Raw genomic sequence first — 23,415 nt, forward strand, 5'->3', positions numbered from 1 at the left:
TTTTCGAAACTTGCACTTCTTTTGCAGTTCAGTATAGCTAAAATTGTGACACTAGCGTGACGCACAAGCACATTGACTTTTGATAGTGTCAGCATGGTTAAACACAGAACATCTCATTTCCATTGCAGAAATGAAAACGTTAACTTCACTGAATAGAAAACACAGGAATCATATCGTTGTAGAAAATATTTATTCAAAAAAAAAAAAAGTCACGAGTTCCCAATACTGGATTAATAGCAATCCAGCATAACAAAACTGGGCAAAATGGTACTTAGACACCTTTTGTTGGAAATAAAATAATGGTCTATACTTATTTTTGTCCTAAACTTCAATAGGGCATACCACAATATTACCCTGTTACAACTGCAACGCTATAAACAAGAAAAGCACACTTCATGAAGCAAGCCTTTGTCATGTTTATCTTATTGCAGTCTGTACAATGTTACATTTTAATTTTAATATCTTGGCTATGTAATGGGTAGGAAATATATACTTTGACTAGGTGGGTTAATGTTGTGCTTGAAAGCACTCTTATTTTCCACAATATGAAAATAATTACTTCAAAAACATTCAACATTTTGATTTCTCTTAACAGCATCTTAACACGAAATATCTATTTTCGAATTTGCTGATGGATGGCAGGATGCGAAAAAGAACCTGAGGTTGGTCTGTAAAAAAGCCACTCTAGAGAAGGGGCTTCTGGATGATGATCACGTGATGACACACATTCAGCTTGCCGTTTGAAGACGTCCTGTACAGCCACGTATCTTGAATGCAGGTGGGGGACTTGACAAAGGAAATGGTAACCTTTACCCCGAAAGCCACACACATACAGCCCAGTAAATTAAATTCAATGAAAAGAAAGACAATTGTTAGTAGTTGAAGACGGATATGACTGAACAACTATCAATTTGATCACCATAAAACAAGCCTGCAGTTTTAACACTGCTTGAGTTACACAACATCTTATTTTGACAAACAGTTTATCAGAGGAGAAACTCACCAGATGTGCAAGTTGTGTTAAAATAGTCTTGCATTACAATTATTGGGAGTCAAGTCTGCTGATTTTAGATAAGCATCATCTTGTTGAAAATCACTGTCAGAGTAACAGAACTCATACCAAACATCACTGTATCCTGGCACAACAAGGGGAAGACAATGATGCAGGTCCTCTGGCTGTCCCACAGTACTATATTGTTTAGCACCAGTTGCTGTCTCTGTTAATGCATGTATTGATGTGTTGGTTGTCATGGATACACATTGAGAACCTAATTCTGTCAGGTATTGTAATGGTGGTCTCGCATACAGGTTTAAAGAAGTCACACTTGAGAAACTGCTACATCGTCTTCTATCTAGAACTTCTAGAAAGGCAACCAGGTTTGAGCCTGATCTGAAGTAAAAAACATTATTTCTAATACTGGTCAAAATGCATCCTTTCACAGCAAACAATGTATTTCACATCAACAGATACTCTCAGCATACAAATCGACCTGAACATACAGATATACGAAACAAATCCTCTGAATAACTTCACTGTGACAGAACTGCCTCCCTTTCAGCTGAACATTAACAATTTCATCCAACAGACATTCATTCATAAATGCCAATCTTCAGTACGCCGAAACACACACCACAACAGAATGTAAATGCACAATTATGTTGTATAACTTAACATGTAAATACTCACAATTCAGCAATAAATAAATAAACCTGCTCTGTACACATTTGTTTTGATCAATATATACACTTCAAGCATAGACATAAGTAGTACCAACAACAAACGTAGTTTCACACATGAACAAAATTTCAGCTCAAACAACTTTGATCAGATGTATATACATATGTCAGTCTTGAAACAGTATATCTCCTCTGGTATATCTTAGAAAATCTTTGAACACGCAGCTCTCTATTTTGTAAAAGCACACTGACACCTAGGTGTATAGCAATCTTGATCACTTGCACGAGTTCAGTTTAACACCACTTTCAGCAATATTCCAGCAATATCAAGGCAAGGGGACACAGAAATGGTTTCAAACATTGTACCCATGTGGGGATTTGAACCAGATGATGAGCAAACATTACAACCACTGCATAACTTTACACCTCTGTACAATGTGAACGTGTACAATCTGAACCAGCACGAACTGAGACTATCTCTTCAAAATGGATTAGTGTGATGAGTAGCTGTAGCACTAGCTAGTTCAGGGTTATGCACCACTAGTATCAATATCTTTTTAGTGACAATTTATCAATGCTCACAAGCTGAAAATATTTTGGTGAAATGCGACAAATGTATTGCCATGGTAATATGGTAACTCAATAATAATGCACACAGGTGTCATGAAGGATTAAATCATGTCATCTCATGAAGGGGTTTGACCATTTTCCAAATCAAAACAAAGTGGCCACTGGTCATCAAAAAGCTAGTAACTTCCACATTTTCTACAATTCCTGAGGTATCTTGTCAAACATAAAATATAATTCAGTTTGAACTTGAAATGACAGACTCAAGCATGATGAGTGATGAGTTTGTCTGAACACAGATGGAGTAGTCCCACGAGATCTCTATTCTTCAACCAAATCGGACAGTGCCATCTGTCAGTTCCCACTCTCGCCTTTAGCACCATCTGGAGGGTCTCTATGTCTCCATGTTGGCAAGGATGCGAGAGATCTCGGCACGCTGTGTCTGGGTCATGTGCTGTGTGATGTGGACGATGGAGTCCATAGCCACCTCAGGGTTATCCTGGATCAAACTGTAACAAGGCAACAGTTGTCATGGAAACAGTTACAGATTTCAAAGAGGGAAGGGAGTCCATCACTGTTATCCATGGTAAAGTTTGCAGATCACTGAACAATACACAATATCATAATATTTCCAATACAAAATCAATTCTGGAGCAGACAATGATATTGAGATTGATTGATATGAAGAACATTGCTCCACTGAGTCATGATCCAAGGCAACGGAGCAAATCACTGTGGCTCTCAGTATAAAGAGTGTGGTTAGTTTTACACTGCTTTGAGCAGTATTCAAGGAATATCATGACTGGGAAAACCACAAGGCAATCTTTACAGCTACAACTGTTGTTGGTTGATGTTTAGGTACTGTAGGTGTGACAATCGTAGTATTACATTACGTCATGGAAAATCATTGATTCTGCTTAATGATGACTGGACTGACCTCCTGACTTGCTGCAACACATATTCCCTCTGAAGACATCGGATGTTCTCCAGCACAGTGTTCTTCTCCTGTGTCTCATCCAGCTGGTTCACCAGCCACTCCACGGCTGCCTTGTCGTCCTCGTACAGATACGCCTGTGGATACAGCATACACAAACATTCAGACGTAAGAATCTCCTGCATTCTAGCTTACTGGGGAGATCTGCCTGTTCTTATCAACACTTAATACGAAGGGATGACATTTATCACTTTGGTGGAACAGGCACATGTATGCTGCTAAGAATCCGAAAAATAATACAGGAACAAACATTCAAACCCAAAGTCAAAGGCTTCTTGAACTCCTCAGGGAGACAAGTCTGAACAGTGTATCATGGCACCTTAGACAAGGACACAAATACCCTTGTCTATTCAAAGTCCATGTGCCAACCCCTACCTTAAATGAGGGTGATCTACTTTACACATCAGTAATACCTATGCTAAGCCTGGAGTAAACAAGGAAGTTAATATGAACTTGATCTACAGAGCAATTGAGTGTTGACATTGGTTTTCTACAAACCACAAACTGAGTATGGAGTCCAGTTCAGGAATGGAACTTTGGACAGTGAATTGTGGACCTCAGAGGACAAGCCACCCCTGTTTCTACTGATTCTAAGTCATGGGCACATAAAGCCCAGAGAACTTATTGTAAATCAGGGGACCTACTCCAAACAAGGGTGGCCTATGGCAAGTTGAGAGGAAAGCAGTCTAACCCAGGTCCACTGAGGGCTAGAGTTAACAGTGCTACTTACATTGACTGTGCCCTGGTCCTCCACAAACCATCGTCCGAGCATGGAGTCCAGCTGGGCCTCACTCGAGTCCTTAGTGAACATCCGCAACTTCTTTTTAATCTCGTTCTCTAGGAGACGCCGCCGGAGTCTCCAGTAAAAGAACTCACGACTACGTTCCCACTTTAGAATAGCCTGCAGAAGACATTGAACAATGCTCAAAAAGAGTGAGTGAGTGAGTGAGTGAGTGTAGTTTTATGCCACTCTCAGCAATATTCCAGCTATATGGTGGCGGTCTGCAAATAACTGAGTCTAGACCAGACAATCCAGTGATCAACAGCATGAGCATCCATCTGCGGAAGTGGGAACCAGTGATGCTCAACAAGGGCCTAAAAGTGAAAGCTTTAATAACAGTGGTGGCGGGGAGGGAATGAATCAAGTCAGCTGTAACTTGGAAGGTGAATTGAATAAATGAAGCAAACTTACAGATTCAGTAGGCCTAGTATCCATCTTTACTTCAAACAAGAAGTTAAGGACCATCTGCTTTTTTTCATGTGAACAACAGTAACAGTAACAGGTTTTTAACACAGTCTAACAACAGCAAATCAAAAGAATCTGTTGGTCCTTATCTTCTTTTGATCAGAATCTGATAATTTCAGTGGGACTGACCGAGATAACACCCTTCTCCTCCATACGTCCTGGAGTGTCATGGAGGTCTGCGAACTGCACAGCAACCGTGTGGTAGATGGAGAGGAGACTCTCCTCCCTCTTGGCCAGGTTGGCCTCCAGCTCCGCCTTCTTCTCCTCGGCAAGATTCGGGTCCCCAAGGTCCTCCACAAGCTGCCGCACGACAGGATCCAGGCGCCGGATTGCCTTCTCCAGGTCCTTCCGCCGGAACTTGATCTCCACTGTGCCTTCTGGTTCCAAAACCCCACCTCTACAAAAAAAAATTAGGAATCAAATGAGGAGCAGACTATCCAGAGTTTAATAACATGAGCAGCATGAATGTGAAGGAGCAGGAAACCCTGAATGACTGAATGACAATAGCCCTGAAACTTTATAAGGAATAAAAAAAGTTGTTATCCATAAAACATGTAATGTATTTATGTTCATCTAACTTCTAAATGTTCTTAATCAAGAACAGACCATGGTGTAGAATGACCATTTCACTTGACTGGTCTGTTTTGTATCTCAGGATGAAGTGTAGGGCCTACTAGACCAACTAACCTAGAATGTCAAGGACAAGGAAGTAAAGAAGATGCAATGAGTGGATGTAGTTTCATGTCAGCCAACCAACATCATTCAGAACAATGAGCAAACATTGCTGGGGACAATTCTATCTTAGAATTCACACAGCAAACAAACAAATGAATTGCCATGAAAATGCCATTAGAAACCCTTGACAATCATTATGTTTATCATCTTTGGGATTCTAACCTGTGAGCTGTCATATGGCACCAGAAATGTTACTCAGACACAATACTTAGTGTCATATTGTATCCACCTTGCATGGATCACAAGAGGGACAAGCCTACTGCTGCTACTCCTCGTGTAGCTAATGACTTACCTTGACAGCTGGTCTGCAAACATCTCCATGTGTGTGGGGTTGATGGTGGGGTCGACCACCACCCATGCCCCGCCCCTCAGTTCGGCATAGGGAGGGATGTAGATTAAGATAGGCTGCTTGTACTCCACTAGTCCATCCACAATGTATGATCCAAACTTGAGGACTTGATCGTACATATCTGTAATCAGAAATATCATGGTTTGCTCAATTGATATGTGAGTTAGTGAGTAAGTGAGTGAGTGAAAGAATGAGTATGGTTTTACACAGCGTTTTTAGCAGTATTCCAAAAACATCATGGCAGAGGATGTCAGAAATGGGCTTGACATATTGTACCCATATGGGAATCTAACACGGGTCTTCAGCATGACAAGCTGACACTTAATGACTTGGCTACCTCATCTACCTTATCTATCTGAAATCTGATCACTGAGCACTAATCGAGCAGTATCTGTGTGGGGACATCATCTCACCTTTCATGCCCCCCGAGAATCCTCTCCAGTTGGCGAAGATGATGAGAGGCAGCTGCTCACGGTTGAAGTCCTTGATGGCCTGGGCCGTCTTGAAGGCAGAGTCAGGAAACCACACCTGTCCGGCTTGCTGTGTTGCCTGCAGCAGTTGAATACTGGCATGTAGCTAGTGGTGGAAGACAGGAAGGAAGGGCAGCACAAACTAGGGCAGGAGGGGACAAGAGAGGGGACAGAGGAGGCTAAAGGAGGAGAGGAGGCGATGGGATGTGACGAGATGGTGTGGGACAGGGCAGATCAGGCAAAGGTGAGCAATCACACCTTGGTTGTTTGCTTGACAGTTCATTGCAAGGATATGAGTGAATCTAGTTTTATGCAATACGTCAGCAATATCACTGTGGGGGACACCAAAAATGGGCCCCAAACATTGCACCCCTGCAGGGATTTGAACCTGGATTGTTGGCACGACAAGCAAACACTGAACCACTTGGCTGCCCTACTGCCCCGAGTTTGGGTGAGATGAGTTGGGGTAAAGTCTCTTTCAGAACCAGATGCAGGTAATATAAGTTTATGTGGGAGAAAACTCAAAACTGACAGGAACTATAAATATTTGCACTTTAGTAAAACCCATCCATCAGAATCATGAAACCAGGGTCCAGACCAGCAAACGGTATGTCCTTGCTCACTAAAGGAACACAAAGGGCCAATATGATGGAACATGCAATGTTACTGAGCACTGTTACAATTTTTATTGTAGACACAAATTGTTACACTGTTGTTGCATTTTCACTTCACTAAATGAAAGCTGACTGTTGATAAAGTGTCGTACCTTAGATTCTGAGTCGAGGTTAGCAGGATCTGCCGGGACGACGACCTCCACGGTCCGAGTCTCCACACTCACAACACCAACAGGAATACCTCCCAGTCTGATGGAACACCCCAAATATAAACTCATTAATCATTCTATACCTAAACAATATCTGTTTGTGTTTAACCCCAAACTCAGCAATTTTCCTGCTATGAGGGCAGTTTGTGTATAATCAAGTCTTGGCAATCAAGTGATCAACAGCATGAGCCTCGAAGAACGCAACTAATATACAATGACATATGCAAACCAAGTTAGGGAGCCTGACCACGTGATCCTGTTGATTGCCTCTTATGACAAGCATGGGTTACTGAAGGTTAATTCTAACATGGATCTTCATGGGTTCTTGTGAGATAAACCAGATTGACAATCAGCTGTATACAGCTGATGAGTTTCATACTCATTTGAATATGTATGGTCGGTTAGTCACAAATTGTGGTGCAGCAACATTCAGTATAGTACACGTACAAGAGAAATATTTATTCCAAATTTATACAAACCTGCAGAGGTTATGAATTCTTTGAAGAATGTCCTCCTTGGGGTACACATATAGCATTAAAATGTCCATTTTAAAATGCCTACGACATTTGTAACAATACAGAATAAATATTTTACAAAACAAGAAACTCATTTTTGTCTTGTGAGACCTCCCCTGTAGGGCCCCTATCTGGGCCCCTTACAGCCAAGAGCAGGTAACTCTCGCCGTCTACCTCATACCTCACTTTATTCCAAATTACAACATACTACTGACATTTGCTGTACAGACACATGACTACAAAGCTCCCTGATCATTCTATGAGACTACATCACAAAAGGGAAAATATGCATGACCAGTTGTCAGAGAATTTACCTGGCTCTACCAACAACCACTGTCTGAGCCCATGGGTTGAGAATCTCCATGAAGGAATCCTTGTCGAAGAAGCCACTCTGCCATTCACGTGTCTCTACAAAACAAAACTCAACATTTATCACTTACATCCATAGCCATTCTGTCTCTATCATGAACAATCTTTCAAGCCTCCAATGTTTAAAACCAGGGTCCTGTTTCACAAAGTGAACTGGGCTCTGGTCAGTTGATGTAACAGTTCCTAAAAAACAACTATTGTAGTTTCAGAATACAAAACGACCCACTCAAAAAGCACTCCTACTGTTACAATTGAAGCAAGTCTATGTTTGAGTATGGAAGTTCGGAGGAAGGAACACATTTACCTCTCAGATACATGTACCCAATATATGGCAACGCTACTCATGACACTACGATGACAAACTCTTACCTGGATTCATTCTCCCTGACAGCATCCAGCGTACATCATACGGGGCCTTGGTTGGAACAAAGCTCACATCTCTGTCCACTGGGTCGTAGGATGGAATTATTGGTAGAGGGCCGTTCATTTTCTGAACACAAGGGATTACATATATCAGAAACAATCAGCAAAGGCAAAAGCTCTTTCCCCTACTTGTAATGTTTGACCTCAGTCTAGTCAGTAGTTGAGGCAGCAGTCTGTAAATAACTGAGACTGGACGAGACCAGTGATTTACAACATAGCCTCAATCAACTAAGTTGGCAAGCCTGACCACCTGTGTTTTGAGCCAAGCAAATTCTAACCTGCATCTGTAACCTGTATTGGCTCTTTAGCTAATGGGGAACTAGTGTTCAGACGCAAGTCTGAAATTGCTTGAGTAAAGGTTCATTATCCACATCTAGACACTGAGGCAGAAACTCAACACACAATATGGCTGATAAATAACAGTCAAGGAAGAGCTAGGATGTCACTATAGACCACTGTAGGACACACTGTGGTCAAAGATAGCCACAAAATACACTGGTAGGGATGGCAAGGTAGAGACAAGATCATCTCGAACTAAACACTGAGACGTACCAGAGGCATGTAGGAGAGCCACTGGAGAATCTTACAGCAGCCCTCAAAGTCATCCGGCACCACATCATGAGAGACTCCATTGTTGTGCATGATCTGTATGCCACCGAGCTGGTTGTTGCTTGTGTACACTTCTCGCCCCAGTACCTGAAACAAGTCATATAAGCTCACCTATAACATCTTCTTTCATAACTAACACACCTGATGGGATCATGCTTGGTAAAAAAAGGAGACTGGTTGTATTATTCCTATGAGACAGCTGCTGGGACCAACCTACCCCACTGACAGTCCAAATTCCTGAGATGACACTATCTTATTTGGTGCATCTGATCGCCTGTACACCCCAACTGTTTTAAGCAGGTCTTATTGATTACCCAAGCTCCTGTGAGAAGCAGATCTTATTGAATACCCCAGCTCCAGTGACAAGCCTACCTTATTGAGTGCCCCAACCTCTGTGACAAGCCAACCTTACTGAATACCCCAGCTCCAGTGACAAGCCTCCCTTATTCAGTGTCCCCACCTCTGTGACAAGCCTCCCTTATTGAGTGCTACGGCCTCTGTCACAAGCCTACCTTATTGAATACCCCAGCTCCAGTGACAAGCCGCCCTTATTCAGTGACCCCACCTCTGTGACAAGCCGACCTTATTGAATACCCCAGCTCCAGTGACAAGCCTCCCTTATTCAGTGTCTTAACCTCTGTGACAAGCCTACCTTATTGAATACCCCAGCTCCTGTGACAAGCCTACCTTATTGAGTGCTCCGGCTCCTGTGAGGATGATATGGGAGTTCTCCACCTGAATGATTCTCTGTCCAAGTCTCACAAGGTAAGCACCAATACCGATGGCTCGACAAGTGACGAGATTGATGGTGATGACTTCATTGTAGGCTGTGGAAGATTCTCCGGCAATCATACCTGACCCTCTCAGGTTCTCCACACCCAGACCATCATCCTTACCTGGAAACAAACAGGAGCAACAACTACACGTGGGAAACAAACAAAGGTGAATCATATACTTGGTGAAACAATCAAGTGAACCAATTACCTGGTGAAAATCACAGGTGAAACAATTAATTGGCAAAATGAACAGCTGAATCAATTGCATGGCAAAATATACATCTGCAACAACTACCGGGTAAAAGGGTAAAACAAAAAAACAACAACACACATTTGGAACAATTTCCTGGTGAAACAATAAGCTGTTGAAACAAACACAGGTGAAATATTTACGTGATGAAACATATAGGTACAACAATTACCTGGACAAAAATACAAGTGGAAAAAACTATCTGTGCAAGTGTTGTGTGACAACTGACTGACATACCTATCACGTCTGTGAGCTTGTATCGAGATTCTCCCTGATCCTCTATCAGTTCTGCTCTCACAGAGTTCATGGCACTGACTTTCTTGAAGTCATCAGGGCGCAGGTATAAATACTTGAAGCCCTACACAGAAAAGTGGATTGTAAAGCCAAAATGACTCTAATAACATCTCTCCCACAGGAATGGTAAATAATGGTGATGGTACTTTATAGAAATGCTGGAAACAAATAGTCTACAATTTCTGGACATTCATTCTCATTTTAAATCCAAAGTTTATGCAGTACCAAGGATTTTAAAAATACTTGCCTCAAAAACACATCACAATCTTGCAATAATTGAACAAATTTTGAAAATGTTGTACCAATCAATTACTACCAATATATATCATTCTAAATTACTGTTTCTTTACTAGCATCCCAAAAGACAAGCTCAAGGGAAAGTATGTTGTGTCAATGTACCTTGTTGGGATCTTTGGGATCAACCCATGCAACACGGAATAGGTGCTTGATCTCCTCAGCCAGGCCAATACGTGCACCACTGTTGGCAGACAGGTAGATACGGGGGATGCCCAGCTTTCGGGACAACTCGGATGCTTTCTGTAAGCAAGTGAGTATAGTTTTATGTTACCTTTAGCAATATTCCATAAATATCAAAGCAGATAACACACATGGTACCCATCTGTGGAAACAAACCTGGGCTGGCATGATGAGTAAACACTTTAACAACTGGGCTATCACAGCAACCCAACAGGTACCCTATACATAAACATACAACAATAAACATTGACAGACATATCATCCATCAATAGGATGTCCTCTTGGTTTTATCCAAGTTGTACTGACCTTGAAAAGCATGTCTTCCTGTGGACCAAATGATCCAATCTTGTGAGTCATGTCATTGGAGATGACAATAATATCACGACCTTCAGGGAACTCTGGTGTCTTCAAGGTCATCTTCCATGCCACCATACCAATCTATCAACAGCAACATTCTTACACTCAGTACATGACCTAATACAGTACATGACCTAATATTGTACATGACCTAATACAGTACATGACCTAATACAGTACATGACCTAATATTGTACATGACCTAATACAGTACATGACCTAATATTGTACATGACCTAATACAACACATGACCTAATACAGTACATGACCTAATACAGTACATGACCTAATACTGTACATGACCTAATACAGTACATGACCTAATACAACACATGACCTAATACAACACATGACCTAATACAGTACATGACCTAGCTAGTATTCCAGCTATATGGAGGCAGTCTGAAAATACCTCATTCTCCCCTGGTAGCCTCTTCTGCATGCACAGGTTGCCATGACTATCAAGAACCAGTTCCGTGGAAGTGACGGCGTCTGTGGGCATGGCTTTGGGCGTCAGATGATGGCGCTGGTAGTGCTCCTTCCACAGCTTCATTAGGGACTGTAAACAATTACAGGAAGTCAGGACAACACACATCTTCACACATGAATGGGTAAACATCACCAGCTGTCCATACTTATGTCTCATTGATATGTTTGTTAAATCAGATATAAATATTTGGCAGAATCCTGATTTGCAAAAATGCAGTGTAAACAATCAACTGGAATATACATCTCAACAAGAAGTATCTTCGATCACCCTGACCATAGTATTAATTGGTGTCTGTTTCTTTTGCAGAATGTTATCATTTTAGCGGTGGGTTGAACGATTATGATCCATTATTGTCTACTGGGCTCCTATTATCCATCAGCATACTGTCAGCAATAACCAGCACTACATCTGACTGACCTGATACAGAGGAACCAAAGGTGGATGACCACAAGGAATTATGGACTTCTGATTCTTACCTAAGACAGTCCTTACAACAACCATGGATAACCATTAAGCACATTAAGCACCGGGTAACAATTCGAAGCCTTTGAAGAAAGACATGGGTGTCTGAAGGCAATGCTAACTTGGATCTTCAAGGGTACAAACAACTATGGGTAGGACGGTGTATCAGATCCCCATCTAAGATAGACCTTACAAAAATGGATTATCTTTAAGCTCACCAACAAGCTAATCTGGGGTCCAAACACAACTGTAAAAATCTCACCTGTCGGAACATCTCAGGGAAATCATAGACGTAGGTGGTGCCCATTGACTGGGCCTGGAAGCGCTTGAGTTGCAGATGGTCCTTGGTGAGGTAGGGGGTGCTGATGAGGAGTCCATGAAGTGGTCCCTGCACGGCGCCATATGCTTGAAACATCACCTGGCCCGTGCGGGGGTCTGTCACCTCGCGGTACAGGCTGATGTCCAGGTAGTAGCCACTCTCATTGGTCAGAAACAACCGAATCGGGAAACTTGTTCCATTGCTGGTAAGTCTGAAGGAGATGCACGAAACTGTAGAGTAAGGCAGGTACGAGAGGTTTAGCAAATAATCACTGCACTGGAAATGTTCATTGTTTGTTTAAGGTCTCACTCAGTCTGTATCAATTCAGATGATGGCAGTCTGTAAGTAGTCAAGTCTGACAATTACAAGCGTCACTCTACACAACTGACACGCCATGCACCAAATATCAGCCCTATCATAGCATGTCTATCAACATCAATATGCGTCCAAACTCATACCTGATTGTAAACTTGAGTTCTGCATGCAGCACTCTCATCTTTAACAGCCGACTGCCATACCTCATCACCATACTCCGTACCGTCTCCTCCAGCTAGGGGAGATATCACAGGCATTAAATACAGTTCTACATCACCATCTAAAAGTGGTCAGTTCGTAATAAAACATAATCAATGGCAGAAATCACATCAGCACTGATAGACCAAACGCTTTATCATTACAGAAATAAAATTGACAATTCCGACTTACCTTTCCTGGCTCTGTGAGTGTCAGAGTTGGTACAAAGTTGAGGAAGATGTGATTACAATCTGTCTTCTTGGACTAAAACGAGTAAAAAACATATATCACACCTTGAAAACATCACATCACACCATTCTGAGAGCAATTGTTCATGAAAACAATATCTAGGCTGGAAACACATTCTTGCTTTAATAACTGACAGAGAGTAACTAAGACAAGTGAATTATAAGTAGATAAAATTTGCCTATTAAACATCCACATATATCTGAAGCTGACATGAGGAAGACATTACATGGGGGTGGGAGAAAGCCACTTCTAACGAGTCCATTGCTTCCAGCAGAGTTCTCTCCCCTTCGTTTTGCAGGTACTCAAAAGAAGCTTCCTGGAATACAGAAAAATAATTCCCATTAGGCTGTGAAAATATCCCTGGATCTTGGTGCATGTTATGTTGGGGTATCTGGGAGCTCTGGGATGGTTTGACTCCACGAGTCCCATCAATATTTACTTTAAGGTGATATTGCAACGTAAAACACAACTTTGCAGATTCTGATACCTTCGGTATGCACTTACCAAAACAAATCATCAAAAATGCCTCATTCAACCTATAAAGTTGAAAAAAAAGGCGAGGAAATCAGAGTTCAAACGATTCACTAAATTTCCCCCAGTGTTGGGCGAAAAAGTGGTTTCAACAGCTGTGTTGTGCTGCGCCCATAACGCAGTGAATAGGTTTGCAGAGTTTGAAACAGTATGCATGCCCAGAGTTTGAGGTTGTGAGCAGTAGTCTAATCTTTTGGTTGTGTACACAAAAAAGTAAATAATCTACTCATTACATAAAAAAACATGTTAATTGTGGTAAGCATCCTCTGTCACAGAGAAAGCTCTGCTAAGGCAGATGTATATCCACCTAACTTAACACTCATGCCCTGACTACAGCTCTGCTAAGGCAGATGTATATCCACCTAACTTAACACTCATGCCCTGACTACAGCTCTGCTAAGGCAGATGTATATCCACCTAACTCAACACTCATGCCCTGACTACAGGTCTGCTAAGGCAGATGTATATCCACCTAACTCAACACTCATGCCCTGACTATAGGTCTGCTAAGGCAGATGTATATCCACCAACTACATGTATCAGGATCTATGATGATGATAGAAAAGGTCATAAGCTTACCTTTGTGACAAGGTCAGAGTGTCTGATGATAGACCTCACAAATACACGGTAGTCCGTGACCTCTTGACCCTTGGCAACCTGCAACGTAACACATGTTAATGATATAGCTAATTCTATGTAAAAATCAACCCCTGAACTTGGATACCAGTAATCAAAATTGTAAACCCTGTTACTTCACCTTCATAACACTAAACAATTCATGAAAATATGATAAGAAACTATTTTGGAGACACTGACATGATACATAAACAAAATGCATGGACTCAAAAGAGTCAAAGACAGTTGTGTTAAAGTCGAGGGATTGTATGTAAATACTCTGAGAAATCCAACGTTCATTACAATCATAAATGGAGAGACTTGAAAATATATACTTTTTGACAACTGTACACAAGTTCCACACATCAATGTGTACAATCAAACCAAAACTACAGTACAGTTAACTAAATAATCAATGGAAGTTGACCTTGGCTTTGCCGAGGTAGAGATGCATCATGTAGTTGGCGGTGGGGATGGCCTCGAGGTCAAAGTTGCGGAGTCTGTTGATCTCGAGCTGGAAGGCCAGTGCTGGTTCCAGGTGACGGTAGATGCGATCCTCCTGGAACTGAACACACAATACACATAAGTAGAGAGGACACACTTTGTAATGGATCATGCGAACACATTCGGGTGTGCACAGATAAACTTACAAACGTAAAGACATAGTATTCCGACTAATGGGACTTATTTAACCCTACTTCCAGCAATATTCAGCAATACTCGGCAATGATCAGTCTGCGTTCTGTACCCATGTGGAGAATCAAACCTGGATCTTGTGCATGATGATCAAACCTTTGATTCTCTAGGCTAAACCACAGATCCTGCCCACTCAAGTGACTGACATTATGAGAATTTATCTCATTAACTAAGATAAGATGACATGGATTGCGTCAGTTCCATGACTAATTGAAAGGTGCATGTGGCTTATAGTACCTACAGTCTCAGTATCAACATACCTCAAACTTGGCTCTGAAGGTGAAGTATTTCGGTACTGTCCTCTGAAACGAAAAATCATAACCAAGCAGTGATATTATTCATGTCTCTGTTGACAACAGCACTTTTACTACTTGCTTGGATTAATAAATTACACCATCCCTCTAAAAGTTAGTTATTTTGGCAAATTTAGACATGAATTTAAGGAACACATATTCTACTATTAAAACATTATTGTAAATTTTTCATATGTAGAATGATATGGTCTTATATACCTTCTCAGATTGCTTGAGCTGAAACTAAATTTTCTGTAAACCATGCTCCTCTCTAACTTTATCAAGTACATATCAGATGTCATCCACACTCATTTATGAAGCATATATTTGCTATATCACAATCTGCACCCTTTTCCAAAAGCTGAGCTCATTCATTAAAGCGTGACCATGAGGTTGTCATACACTCACCTTATGCAAAACAACGAAGGTGACCCGGCGGATACCACGATCATACATCATCTGTGCCTGGAAAATAACAGTTACAGAACAGGTGAATTTGTTTCAATTCTTGTTTGGATCAGTATCTCAATGCTGATATGTCAACATGTGGAGGTCTGGCTAAACTGTTTCGATAAAACAAGTAAATAACTATCATAAATGTAAGATGACTGTCTATCCATAAAATTTCAATACCAACTGCTCACTGAAAATTGAAATGTTACTGTGCAATATAATTGTGCTTAAATCTCTTTATCTCACTAAAAAATACAGTTGTGTTGAGATTCGTCCTTATTGAGAAGGAATCAAAGTTGAACTTTATTTCTTCAGAAAAGGCTTTGGCAAAAAGAAAGTGGTTATCTTATCTGTATATCACACTGATGAGATCTGACTGGTCACCAGGATCTTGCTAAAATACTACATGCATAACAGAGAGTGATTTCAGTTTTATGCCACAGTCAGGAACATTCCAGAAATATGGTGACTATCTGTCAACAATTGATTCTGGACCAGACAATCCACTGATCAACAGCATGAGCATCATTCTGCGCAATTTGGAGCCAATTACATATGTTAACCAAGTCAGCGAGCCAGACCACCTGATCCCATTACAACAAGCGTAGTAGCCTTTCGTGGTAAGCATGGGTTGATGGAAAACTTTTCTACAGAGTATCTTCATGGGCACAGGTCAACAAGATCTTGTTAAATGACTACATGTGTGACAATGTGTGGAAAGTGACTGACCTTCTCCCGGCAGAAGAGCTGGAACTGAGTCGCCAGCTCGTCATCCTCCATCTGGGAGTGGCAGCTGATGGCCACATTGATGATGTGAATGGGGTCGTCCACGTCCGACATACTCTGCACATCAAGCAACACATTAACAAGGCTATGGCTCAAACAGTACGATGAGTGAGTGAGTCAGTTTAGTTTAGTTTTACGCCGCACTCAGGAATATTCCACCTTTATGGCCATGGTCTGTAAGTAATCGAGTCTGAACCAGACAATCCAGTGATCAACAACATGAGCATTGATACGCGCAGTTGGAAACCGATGACATGTGTCAACCAAGTCAGTGAACCTGACCTCCCAATCCCGTTAGTCGCCTCTAACGACATGCGTGGCAAGCACGGGTTGCTGAAGGCCTTTTCTACTCTGGGACCTTCATGGGTCAAATATTTATAAGAAATATAAAAGTATAAAAGAACATGTATGGTACAGATATGTTTGGTTTCAACCCTTTAAATTGAATCCTGACACACCAAAGGGAAGCAACTCTCACAAAGCAGTGTAATGAACCTTACATGTACAGATGTGGAGTCTTCAGCATTGAGGAAGCAGTGTTCTGACAGCAGCGGACTTGCTGGAGGCGTGTCTAGGGAGAAGCGCTCGATCAGCTTGTCGAAATGCCTGTAATAATAAAAATCACAATAATTAGAATAAGCAGGGGCATTATAGAACAAAAAGTCCTTTAGGACAGTAAACTGAAATGGACATCCTGACAAAACCACTTCATTATCCATCAAACATAATCTTTTTAGGTTAAATTTTTCACTTCCAGTATCCATCAGTGAAAACGCAATTAGACTAACACTTCTTTTCACTTTAGACTGCTTATAGTTCTGTGATAATAAAAGTATAAATGAACTTACTTTTGGAAATCTGAAAATGAGGCAAAAGCAGCCATGACACCCATCCTCTGGCATATGGGGATCTCCTCTACTGGTTCATTGGCAGGTGAGACATCCTCGTCCTCACTTGGCACTCGCATCAGTGAACTCTCAAAGCGTGTCACCATCAACCTGTAGTAAGGCACACACATCAAAACACAATCTGTTTACGGTTGTCTCAATACTGTGAATAGCAATGTTTAATATCACATTGGCCTGCTAAATGTTGCAGTCAGTCCAGATGAACTAGTAGATAAGGGGAGAAAACTGTCATGTTCGTTGTGAATGAGTAAATGAGTGAGTGAGTGAGTGAATTTAGTTTTACGCCAAACTCAGAAATATTCCAGCAATATGTTGTTAATAATCAAGTATCCAGACCAGACAATCCAGTGATCAACAGCATGAGCATCAATCTGTGCAATTGGGAACTGATGACATGTGCCAATCAAGTCAGTGAGCCTGACCACCCAATCCTATCAGTCGCCTCTTACAACAAACAAGCAAAGTCGCCTGTGTAGTCAGCATGGGTTGCTGAAGGCAACCCATGGACCTTCTACCCTGGACCTTCGCAGGTCACATCACTTGTAATGGCAAATGTGTGGTATTGTCATATCCATGTAGCCTGCTGTAATACTGCTGGATCAAGCTAGTTGCCTCTTATGGCAAGCATTCGTTGGAAGTAATGGTAAGTATGTCCTTGAACGCAGTCATTCATTTTAGCTTGGCAAAAATTCTAATAGAGCCTTCACAAAGGAATGGACAAAGGATGTTCTGCATCGTGAATATTTTCAATGTTTTGCAGTTTCATAAATTTCATCACATCATCACATTATTTATTACACCTAACCTTTTCATTCAGTATACTAACCACATACACCAACAGACAATTTGATTAATACTTAGTCCTAACATGAAAACATTTTAAACATCATTGTTAATTGTTCTTAAATGCCTATTACTGCAAAGGTTCTTTATGTCACATTAGCAATATTGCACCTATTCATTGTGCCAACCCTGAATCTAATGAAAGTGGAGTCATCCCTGCGCACTGAGGTGTGAATTTTGGGTAGCACGAGAGGGGGCTGACATATATACTGGCCATGACATACATTCAGAAAAACTAAGTGAAACTTGATCCTCTGTGACATGCAACATACACAGTTGAGACCAAATAGATCGCATGTAAAGCCTCAGCATGCTTTGCACGATGTCGACTTAAATACATCACCGGTGACCTATGAAATTGTATACACAAACTTCATTTTTTTTGTATATCGCAAATTTTTACATAAAAAATCAGAGTTTCTTAAAGCAGATCAGAGAACATATAAAAGGAGTATATGAATGACAACTTCTTTTTACGGCAAAATATGATGTTTTGGGGTTAATTCTAGCTCCTTCTTCAGTGATAATCACAAAATCGGAGTGGTTGGCATCTCTGTTACTGTACAGGCCACCATACACACCTGTTTGGATGAGACCTTGGCAGCAAGAAGCGGAACTCCACCACTCTCAACCCATCCTCTAGCATACAGTGTTGGAGGCAGTGCAGCTCGTAGGCGATGTAGGCACGGCGCACGTACACCTAACACACAGACACAACTTGTTGTTAGTGGATGTACACAGGACCATCTACATCGTATGACATATTCAGTATGTGTTTTGGCCTTGACAACAAGCATGGGACATGATGTTGTTTTATGCTCCTGATCATATTCCATTGTCACAGAAATTTGGCTTCAAGGAGTGCATACATACCCTGAACTGCATTTTGCCCATGAGGGACAATTTGGGGACATGTTCAGGGTATATTTGGGAAAATAAAGAATACTGAAGACAATGGAATGAAACTGAACATTCACTGCATTTTGACTGTCTACAGTGAGCATTCAGTCGGTTGGTTATTGTTTGATGCAACACTCAGCAAACATGGCAGCAGGAAATAATTGAGTTTGGACCGCACAGTCCAGTGATCAACAACAACATCATCGATACAGAGGAACGTGGAGTTCAGGGATTGGGAAAGGCAGGGGCCATGGGCCATTTTGCACATTAGAATAAAAAATGGTCCATTAAAATTTGTAAGTCTACTATTGATACAAGAGCAGTGGTCCATTCAAAATTCAGGAAATGGGTAATAATTCTCAAAAAAGTTCTTTCGCAATCCCTGGGAAGTATGGCATGGGTTATTTGATTGCATAGTACTCTCCGCAATTCAGGTTAGATTCAGGTTCAACACCACTAATCCCTCACCTCTAGGGCAGCACTCTTCACTAAGTCATTGCTGTGAAAGAAGAACTCCTGTAGAACATCATAGATTGCTGTCTCCGAGTTGATCAGTTTCTGTAGAGAAGACAGTCTTGTGACATTATTCCTGCACTGAGACACATTCAGCACTTCCTCCCAGCATGCACCACACCAGGTATTCACAAACATACAAAATCAAAAACAAAAGGAAAAGGAAAACAAAATAGGTACTAAAACCTCACACCCACACAGCAATTGAAATTCAAATGCAAATCTGAAGAAAGGAACAATGTACAAACATTTAAATGATTATCCAAAGCCATAACACAAATTCATCACAGAATCAAGGTATCAAATGACCTTGCAACAGTTAAACTTGGAAATACAGAATAGGAATCATTTCCATGTTATTTCAAGCCTCACCAGAAATATTTGTGGTGCCATGCTACAAGTGAGAGTCATTTGGTGAGTGAGAAGGTGTAATTCCACATTCAACAATATTTCAGTTATGCAAGATGGAAGTTTTACGGTGAGTAAGTATTATTTTACACCTCTTTCAGCAATACATATTCCAGCAATATCACAGCAGGGAACACCAGAAATGGGTTTCACACATTGTACCCATGTAGGGTAGAGAACCCTGTTCTTCAGGATGATGTGGCCCATCACTGCTATAGGTCTTCAAAAATCCCCAGGTAGGTTGTAGACCACAAACTTGGGGATAGAGATGACAAGCAGGCCACCCATCCCCATACTACAAATACAAGTCACACATAAGTATAAGATAACAGCATGGTAACCAGTATTGCAGACTCCACTATTTGCAAGTTCCTTTGCATACGTATGTATTTACATTTCATAATTTGTACTGTCATGGAGTTAGCGAGCTGCACTGCCACCCTGACCAGCATTCCAGTTACATTACCACATTTCAGCCCGAAGCAAAACAGGACACAGGCATTTATTTACCTCTTCGGTAAACACTAACAAAAACGTATGGTGCAAACAAACCGAGCAACAGGGCAAAACCAAGATTTTCACCAAACATCTTTGGTGGTCCCAAGGGACACAACTCTGCTGTGCAAACTGCCCCACAATAAGAGATAAACCAGATGTAACCCCGATCCTGAAAAGCAGTGATACAAAATAGGCGACTATAATGTGAACAGCCAACTGCTGTCAAAGATATGAAAGAAATCTGTGACTGAACAGTCAGTGTTAACAGAGTATAACTATTTGTCGTGTGTTTGTGAGTGAGTGGAGAAAGTGAGGCACAATTGTTTTAAACTTTTTTCAGTAACACAAAGAATGGCTACACGTACGGTTCTTGCCCTTATCCAGTGGGCAAGATTATTCCTAATTTACTGTCTACTTGAATTCTTTGGTGTTCATTATTGCATTCTTTTGGATCATTGATGTAGAAAAACATCTTGAAAGAGACCAGTTATGCTAATGTTGCATGCTAATGTTGTTAAGAACTTTTAGAAGCGTCAATCTCTGGAAATAGACCAATCACAGTAGGAATCACAATGCATCACTTTCCCATCTGCTTGTTTCGTTTACTCTTTCAACCAGGAATTTGAAGATTTGAACTGGAATGTTTAAAATGTCATCTGAATTTGAGGACTTGATCAGTTTACTTTTCAATTAAGTGTCAAGAATTTGACAAGCAACAAAGAAACTTTTCTAAAAGAAATGATCATATCACCAACAAGTTCTCAATCTTAATGACAAGGCATTGGATAAAGCAAGTTCATGATATTTGCTCAGCAATATTTGAACTATATGAAAGCTGTCTAACTAATCAAGTCTGGACAAGACAATCCAGTGATTGACATCATGATCATCAATCTATGCAAATGCTGCACAATGACACATCGAAGCCTGGAAACCCAAACCAGTTAGTCACTTCTTACGACTAACATGGGTTGCTTTTGAAAATTTATAACCTAAACCTTCATGGGTTATTTCATGGGTCTTTATCGGGCTCAAGCCGTGATCTTGGACAATTTAACGTAAGCAAATTACGGTAATCCCCATGGAGCTGAGATGACATAGTAATTCACTGCTTCAGGTATATATATTACCTATATATAGAGTCATGTGCTTTACAAGCATATCATCATTATGTTATTATCCATAAATAATGATACTGAAGTAATACATACGAGAGTGAGTGAGTTTAGTTTGACGCCACACTCAGCAATATTCCAGCCATATGGCGGCCTTCATTGGTCTAATACGTACAAGATTAACTACATACCTTAAGACTTTTGTACAGTAGACCATGAATGAATATAATTAACATCCCACATGTTTCACGTTTCTGAAACCAGTTATCCATGATATTTTTTAATGCTACAAAGGGAAATATCATGACTCACTGACAGTCAAGAGCCATTGGGGTGCTCTAATTAAACCCACAGCTATTGAGTTTAATTTGTTGGCAAGAATTAAAGAGAAAAATCCTACAAAATTAAAATTTTTGATAATGCTTTGAGGCAATTTTTATATGCCAATAATACTTCTGTTAGTCAAAAGATTAAAAATATATGGAATGCCATGCAACGTTTTTCACAGTATTGCAAGCCAGACTGTAAGTCAGTTAAGGGATGCTTCGTTGGGTAGGGTGCCACACACTGCAGCTATGCTGTATGTTGCCATAGGAACCTAATCCAATTCATGGATGCTTTAAACCTGAATTATTACCAATGGTAATACTGCAAAGAAATCAAGCACCGAGTTAGCATGAGATCGCATCTTACAAGCTACATAGAGAAAGGCAATTAAGCAAAACAAGCAGCATAGTATATTCAATTTTCCAAGAAAATACTTTGATTCTATTGAAGAAGATATTACACAGTGATTATTATGCAGTCCATAGTAGATCTTTCTTGACGTTACGTTCATGGAGTAAATTAATATTCTGATCGATAATTTACAAGAAGTAATTTATACAAAATGACAGAATGCTCTGTGAAGGTGGAAAAAGAAAAGTGTATTTTGATATCATTGACAACATTGGTTAGTTAGCAAAGCTCTGGGAGGCATCATGCGGTATTCTGCTGTTATCAACAATTGTTGAAATACTTGATATCAAAGCACACAAAGGGGAAAATTTATTATTAAACCTTACGCAATGATTTATTTATTGTTATCACCTTTACGTTTGAGACCCTCTTGAAATCATTAAGGCACATCACCTATCAAAATGATCAAAGTGCACTTTAATAATTCAATGAAATTTGAGCAGTCAAACAATTTTTTGAAACTGTAAAATGTTTATATTTCTGAGAAAAAACAAATATATTGTAGACACAGATTACTCTACTAATTTCAGACATGATACATACGTCAAGATGTTTCTAAATGCATCAACAAGCAAAAGTAGAATTGATACATTTTGTGAGAAGCCAGACCTCACCTTCAAACTGTCCAACCCTTAGTTCACCTCTTATTAGAAGATTACATAGTTAATATTGAAAATATGTCCGGTCACCATTACTACAAAGATGGCGGTGACATTACTTTTCAAAAGTGTTGTTGATACCATTAACATCATAAGGTGTTTCAAAATGAGCAACAAGCAAGTCGCACAGATGCCTTTTGAGACAAGCCAGATCTCACCTTCAACCCACCCAGTCCCAAGTCTTGTATTCAATATTGCAAATACATCAGTGTAGCTCATGATAGAGATAACTATACAGGTGATTGTAACATACCATATATCATGTCAACTGCATATCACCAGTGACAGCTAAACAAGTTGGAGCATAAATCATATCTTATAGGCACAATTGCAGTGTTTCCTACACACTGTTTAATATTGAATCAAGATACATTTCACATATTCTAATCATTACAGTAATACATCAATGGTCACTTCTGACTTTATTTGGCCTCCTGCTTCGTACTTATACCTCAGGTAACCCCTTTATCACCCCTACCCTACTATTTTACCTG

At 40.5% G+C, this 23,415-nt stretch overlaps 1 protein-coding gene across 4 annotated transcripts in view; it reads right to left on the reverse strand.

The window, feature by feature from the left end:
- Positions 1-171: 171 nt before the first annotated feature.
- Positions 172-23,415, reverse strand: part of LOC137287453 (acetyl-CoA carboxylase-like) — a 59,740-nt gene continuing 36,496 nt past the window's right edge. For 3 of the 4 annotated variants that reach the window (XM_067819758.1, XM_067819759.1, XM_067819761.1), the window contains 28 exons: positions 19,459-19,548; positions 18,672-18,790; positions 17,188-17,337; positions 16,840-16,945; positions 16,283-16,396; positions 15,509-15,565; positions 15,068-15,109; positions 14,539-14,676; positions 14,076-14,153; positions 13,192-13,281; positions 12,909-12,980; positions 12,662-12,753; positions 12,147-12,414; positions 11,345-11,491; positions 10,881-11,012; positions 10,497-10,634; positions 10,041-10,161; positions 9,465-9,673; positions 8,721-8,864; positions 8,115-8,235; positions 7,691-7,784; positions 6,805-6,901; positions 5,982-6,117; positions 5,512-5,689; positions 4,614-4,881; positions 3,969-4,139; positions 3,182-3,315; positions 172-2,753 (listed from right to left, as the gene is read on the reverse strand). In XM_067819758.1, the coding sequence (XP_067675859.1) occupies positions 2,639-2,753; positions 3,182-3,315; positions 3,969-4,139; positions 4,614-4,881; positions 5,512-5,689; positions 5,982-6,117; positions 6,805-6,901; positions 7,691-7,784; positions 8,115-8,235; positions 8,721-8,864; positions 9,465-9,673; positions 10,041-10,161; positions 10,497-10,634; positions 10,881-11,012; positions 11,345-11,491; positions 12,147-12,414; positions 12,662-12,753; positions 12,909-12,980; positions 13,192-13,281; positions 14,076-14,153; positions 14,539-14,676; positions 15,068-15,109; positions 15,509-15,565; positions 16,283-16,396; positions 16,840-16,945; positions 17,188-17,337; positions 18,672-18,790; positions 19,459-19,548 (3,621 nt within the window). In that variant the 3' untranslated portion in view covers positions 172-2,638. Of the gene's footprint in view, positions 2,754-3,181; positions 3,316-3,968; positions 4,140-4,613; positions 4,882-5,511; positions 5,690-5,981; positions 6,118-6,804; positions 6,902-7,690; positions 7,785-8,114; positions 8,236-8,720; positions 8,865-9,464; positions 9,674-10,040; positions 10,162-10,496; positions 10,635-10,880; positions 11,013-11,344; positions 11,492-12,146; positions 12,415-12,661; positions 12,754-12,908; positions 12,981-13,191; positions 13,282-14,075; positions 14,154-14,538; positions 14,677-15,067; positions 15,110-15,508; positions 15,566-16,282; positions 16,397-16,839; positions 16,946-17,187; positions 17,338-18,671; positions 18,791-19,458; positions 19,549-22,613; positions 22,656-23,415 lie in introns of all 4 variants that reach the window. The other variant, XM_067819760.1, reaches the window with a different exon arrangement.

Source organism: Haliotis asinina, chromosome 6, assembly GCF_037392515.1.
Source record: "Haliotis asinina isolate JCU_RB_2024 chromosome 6, JCU_Hal_asi_v2, whole genome shotgun sequence".
Taxonomy (NCBI): domain Eukaryota; kingdom Metazoa; phylum Mollusca; class Gastropoda; order Lepetellida; family Haliotidae; genus Haliotis; species Haliotis asinina.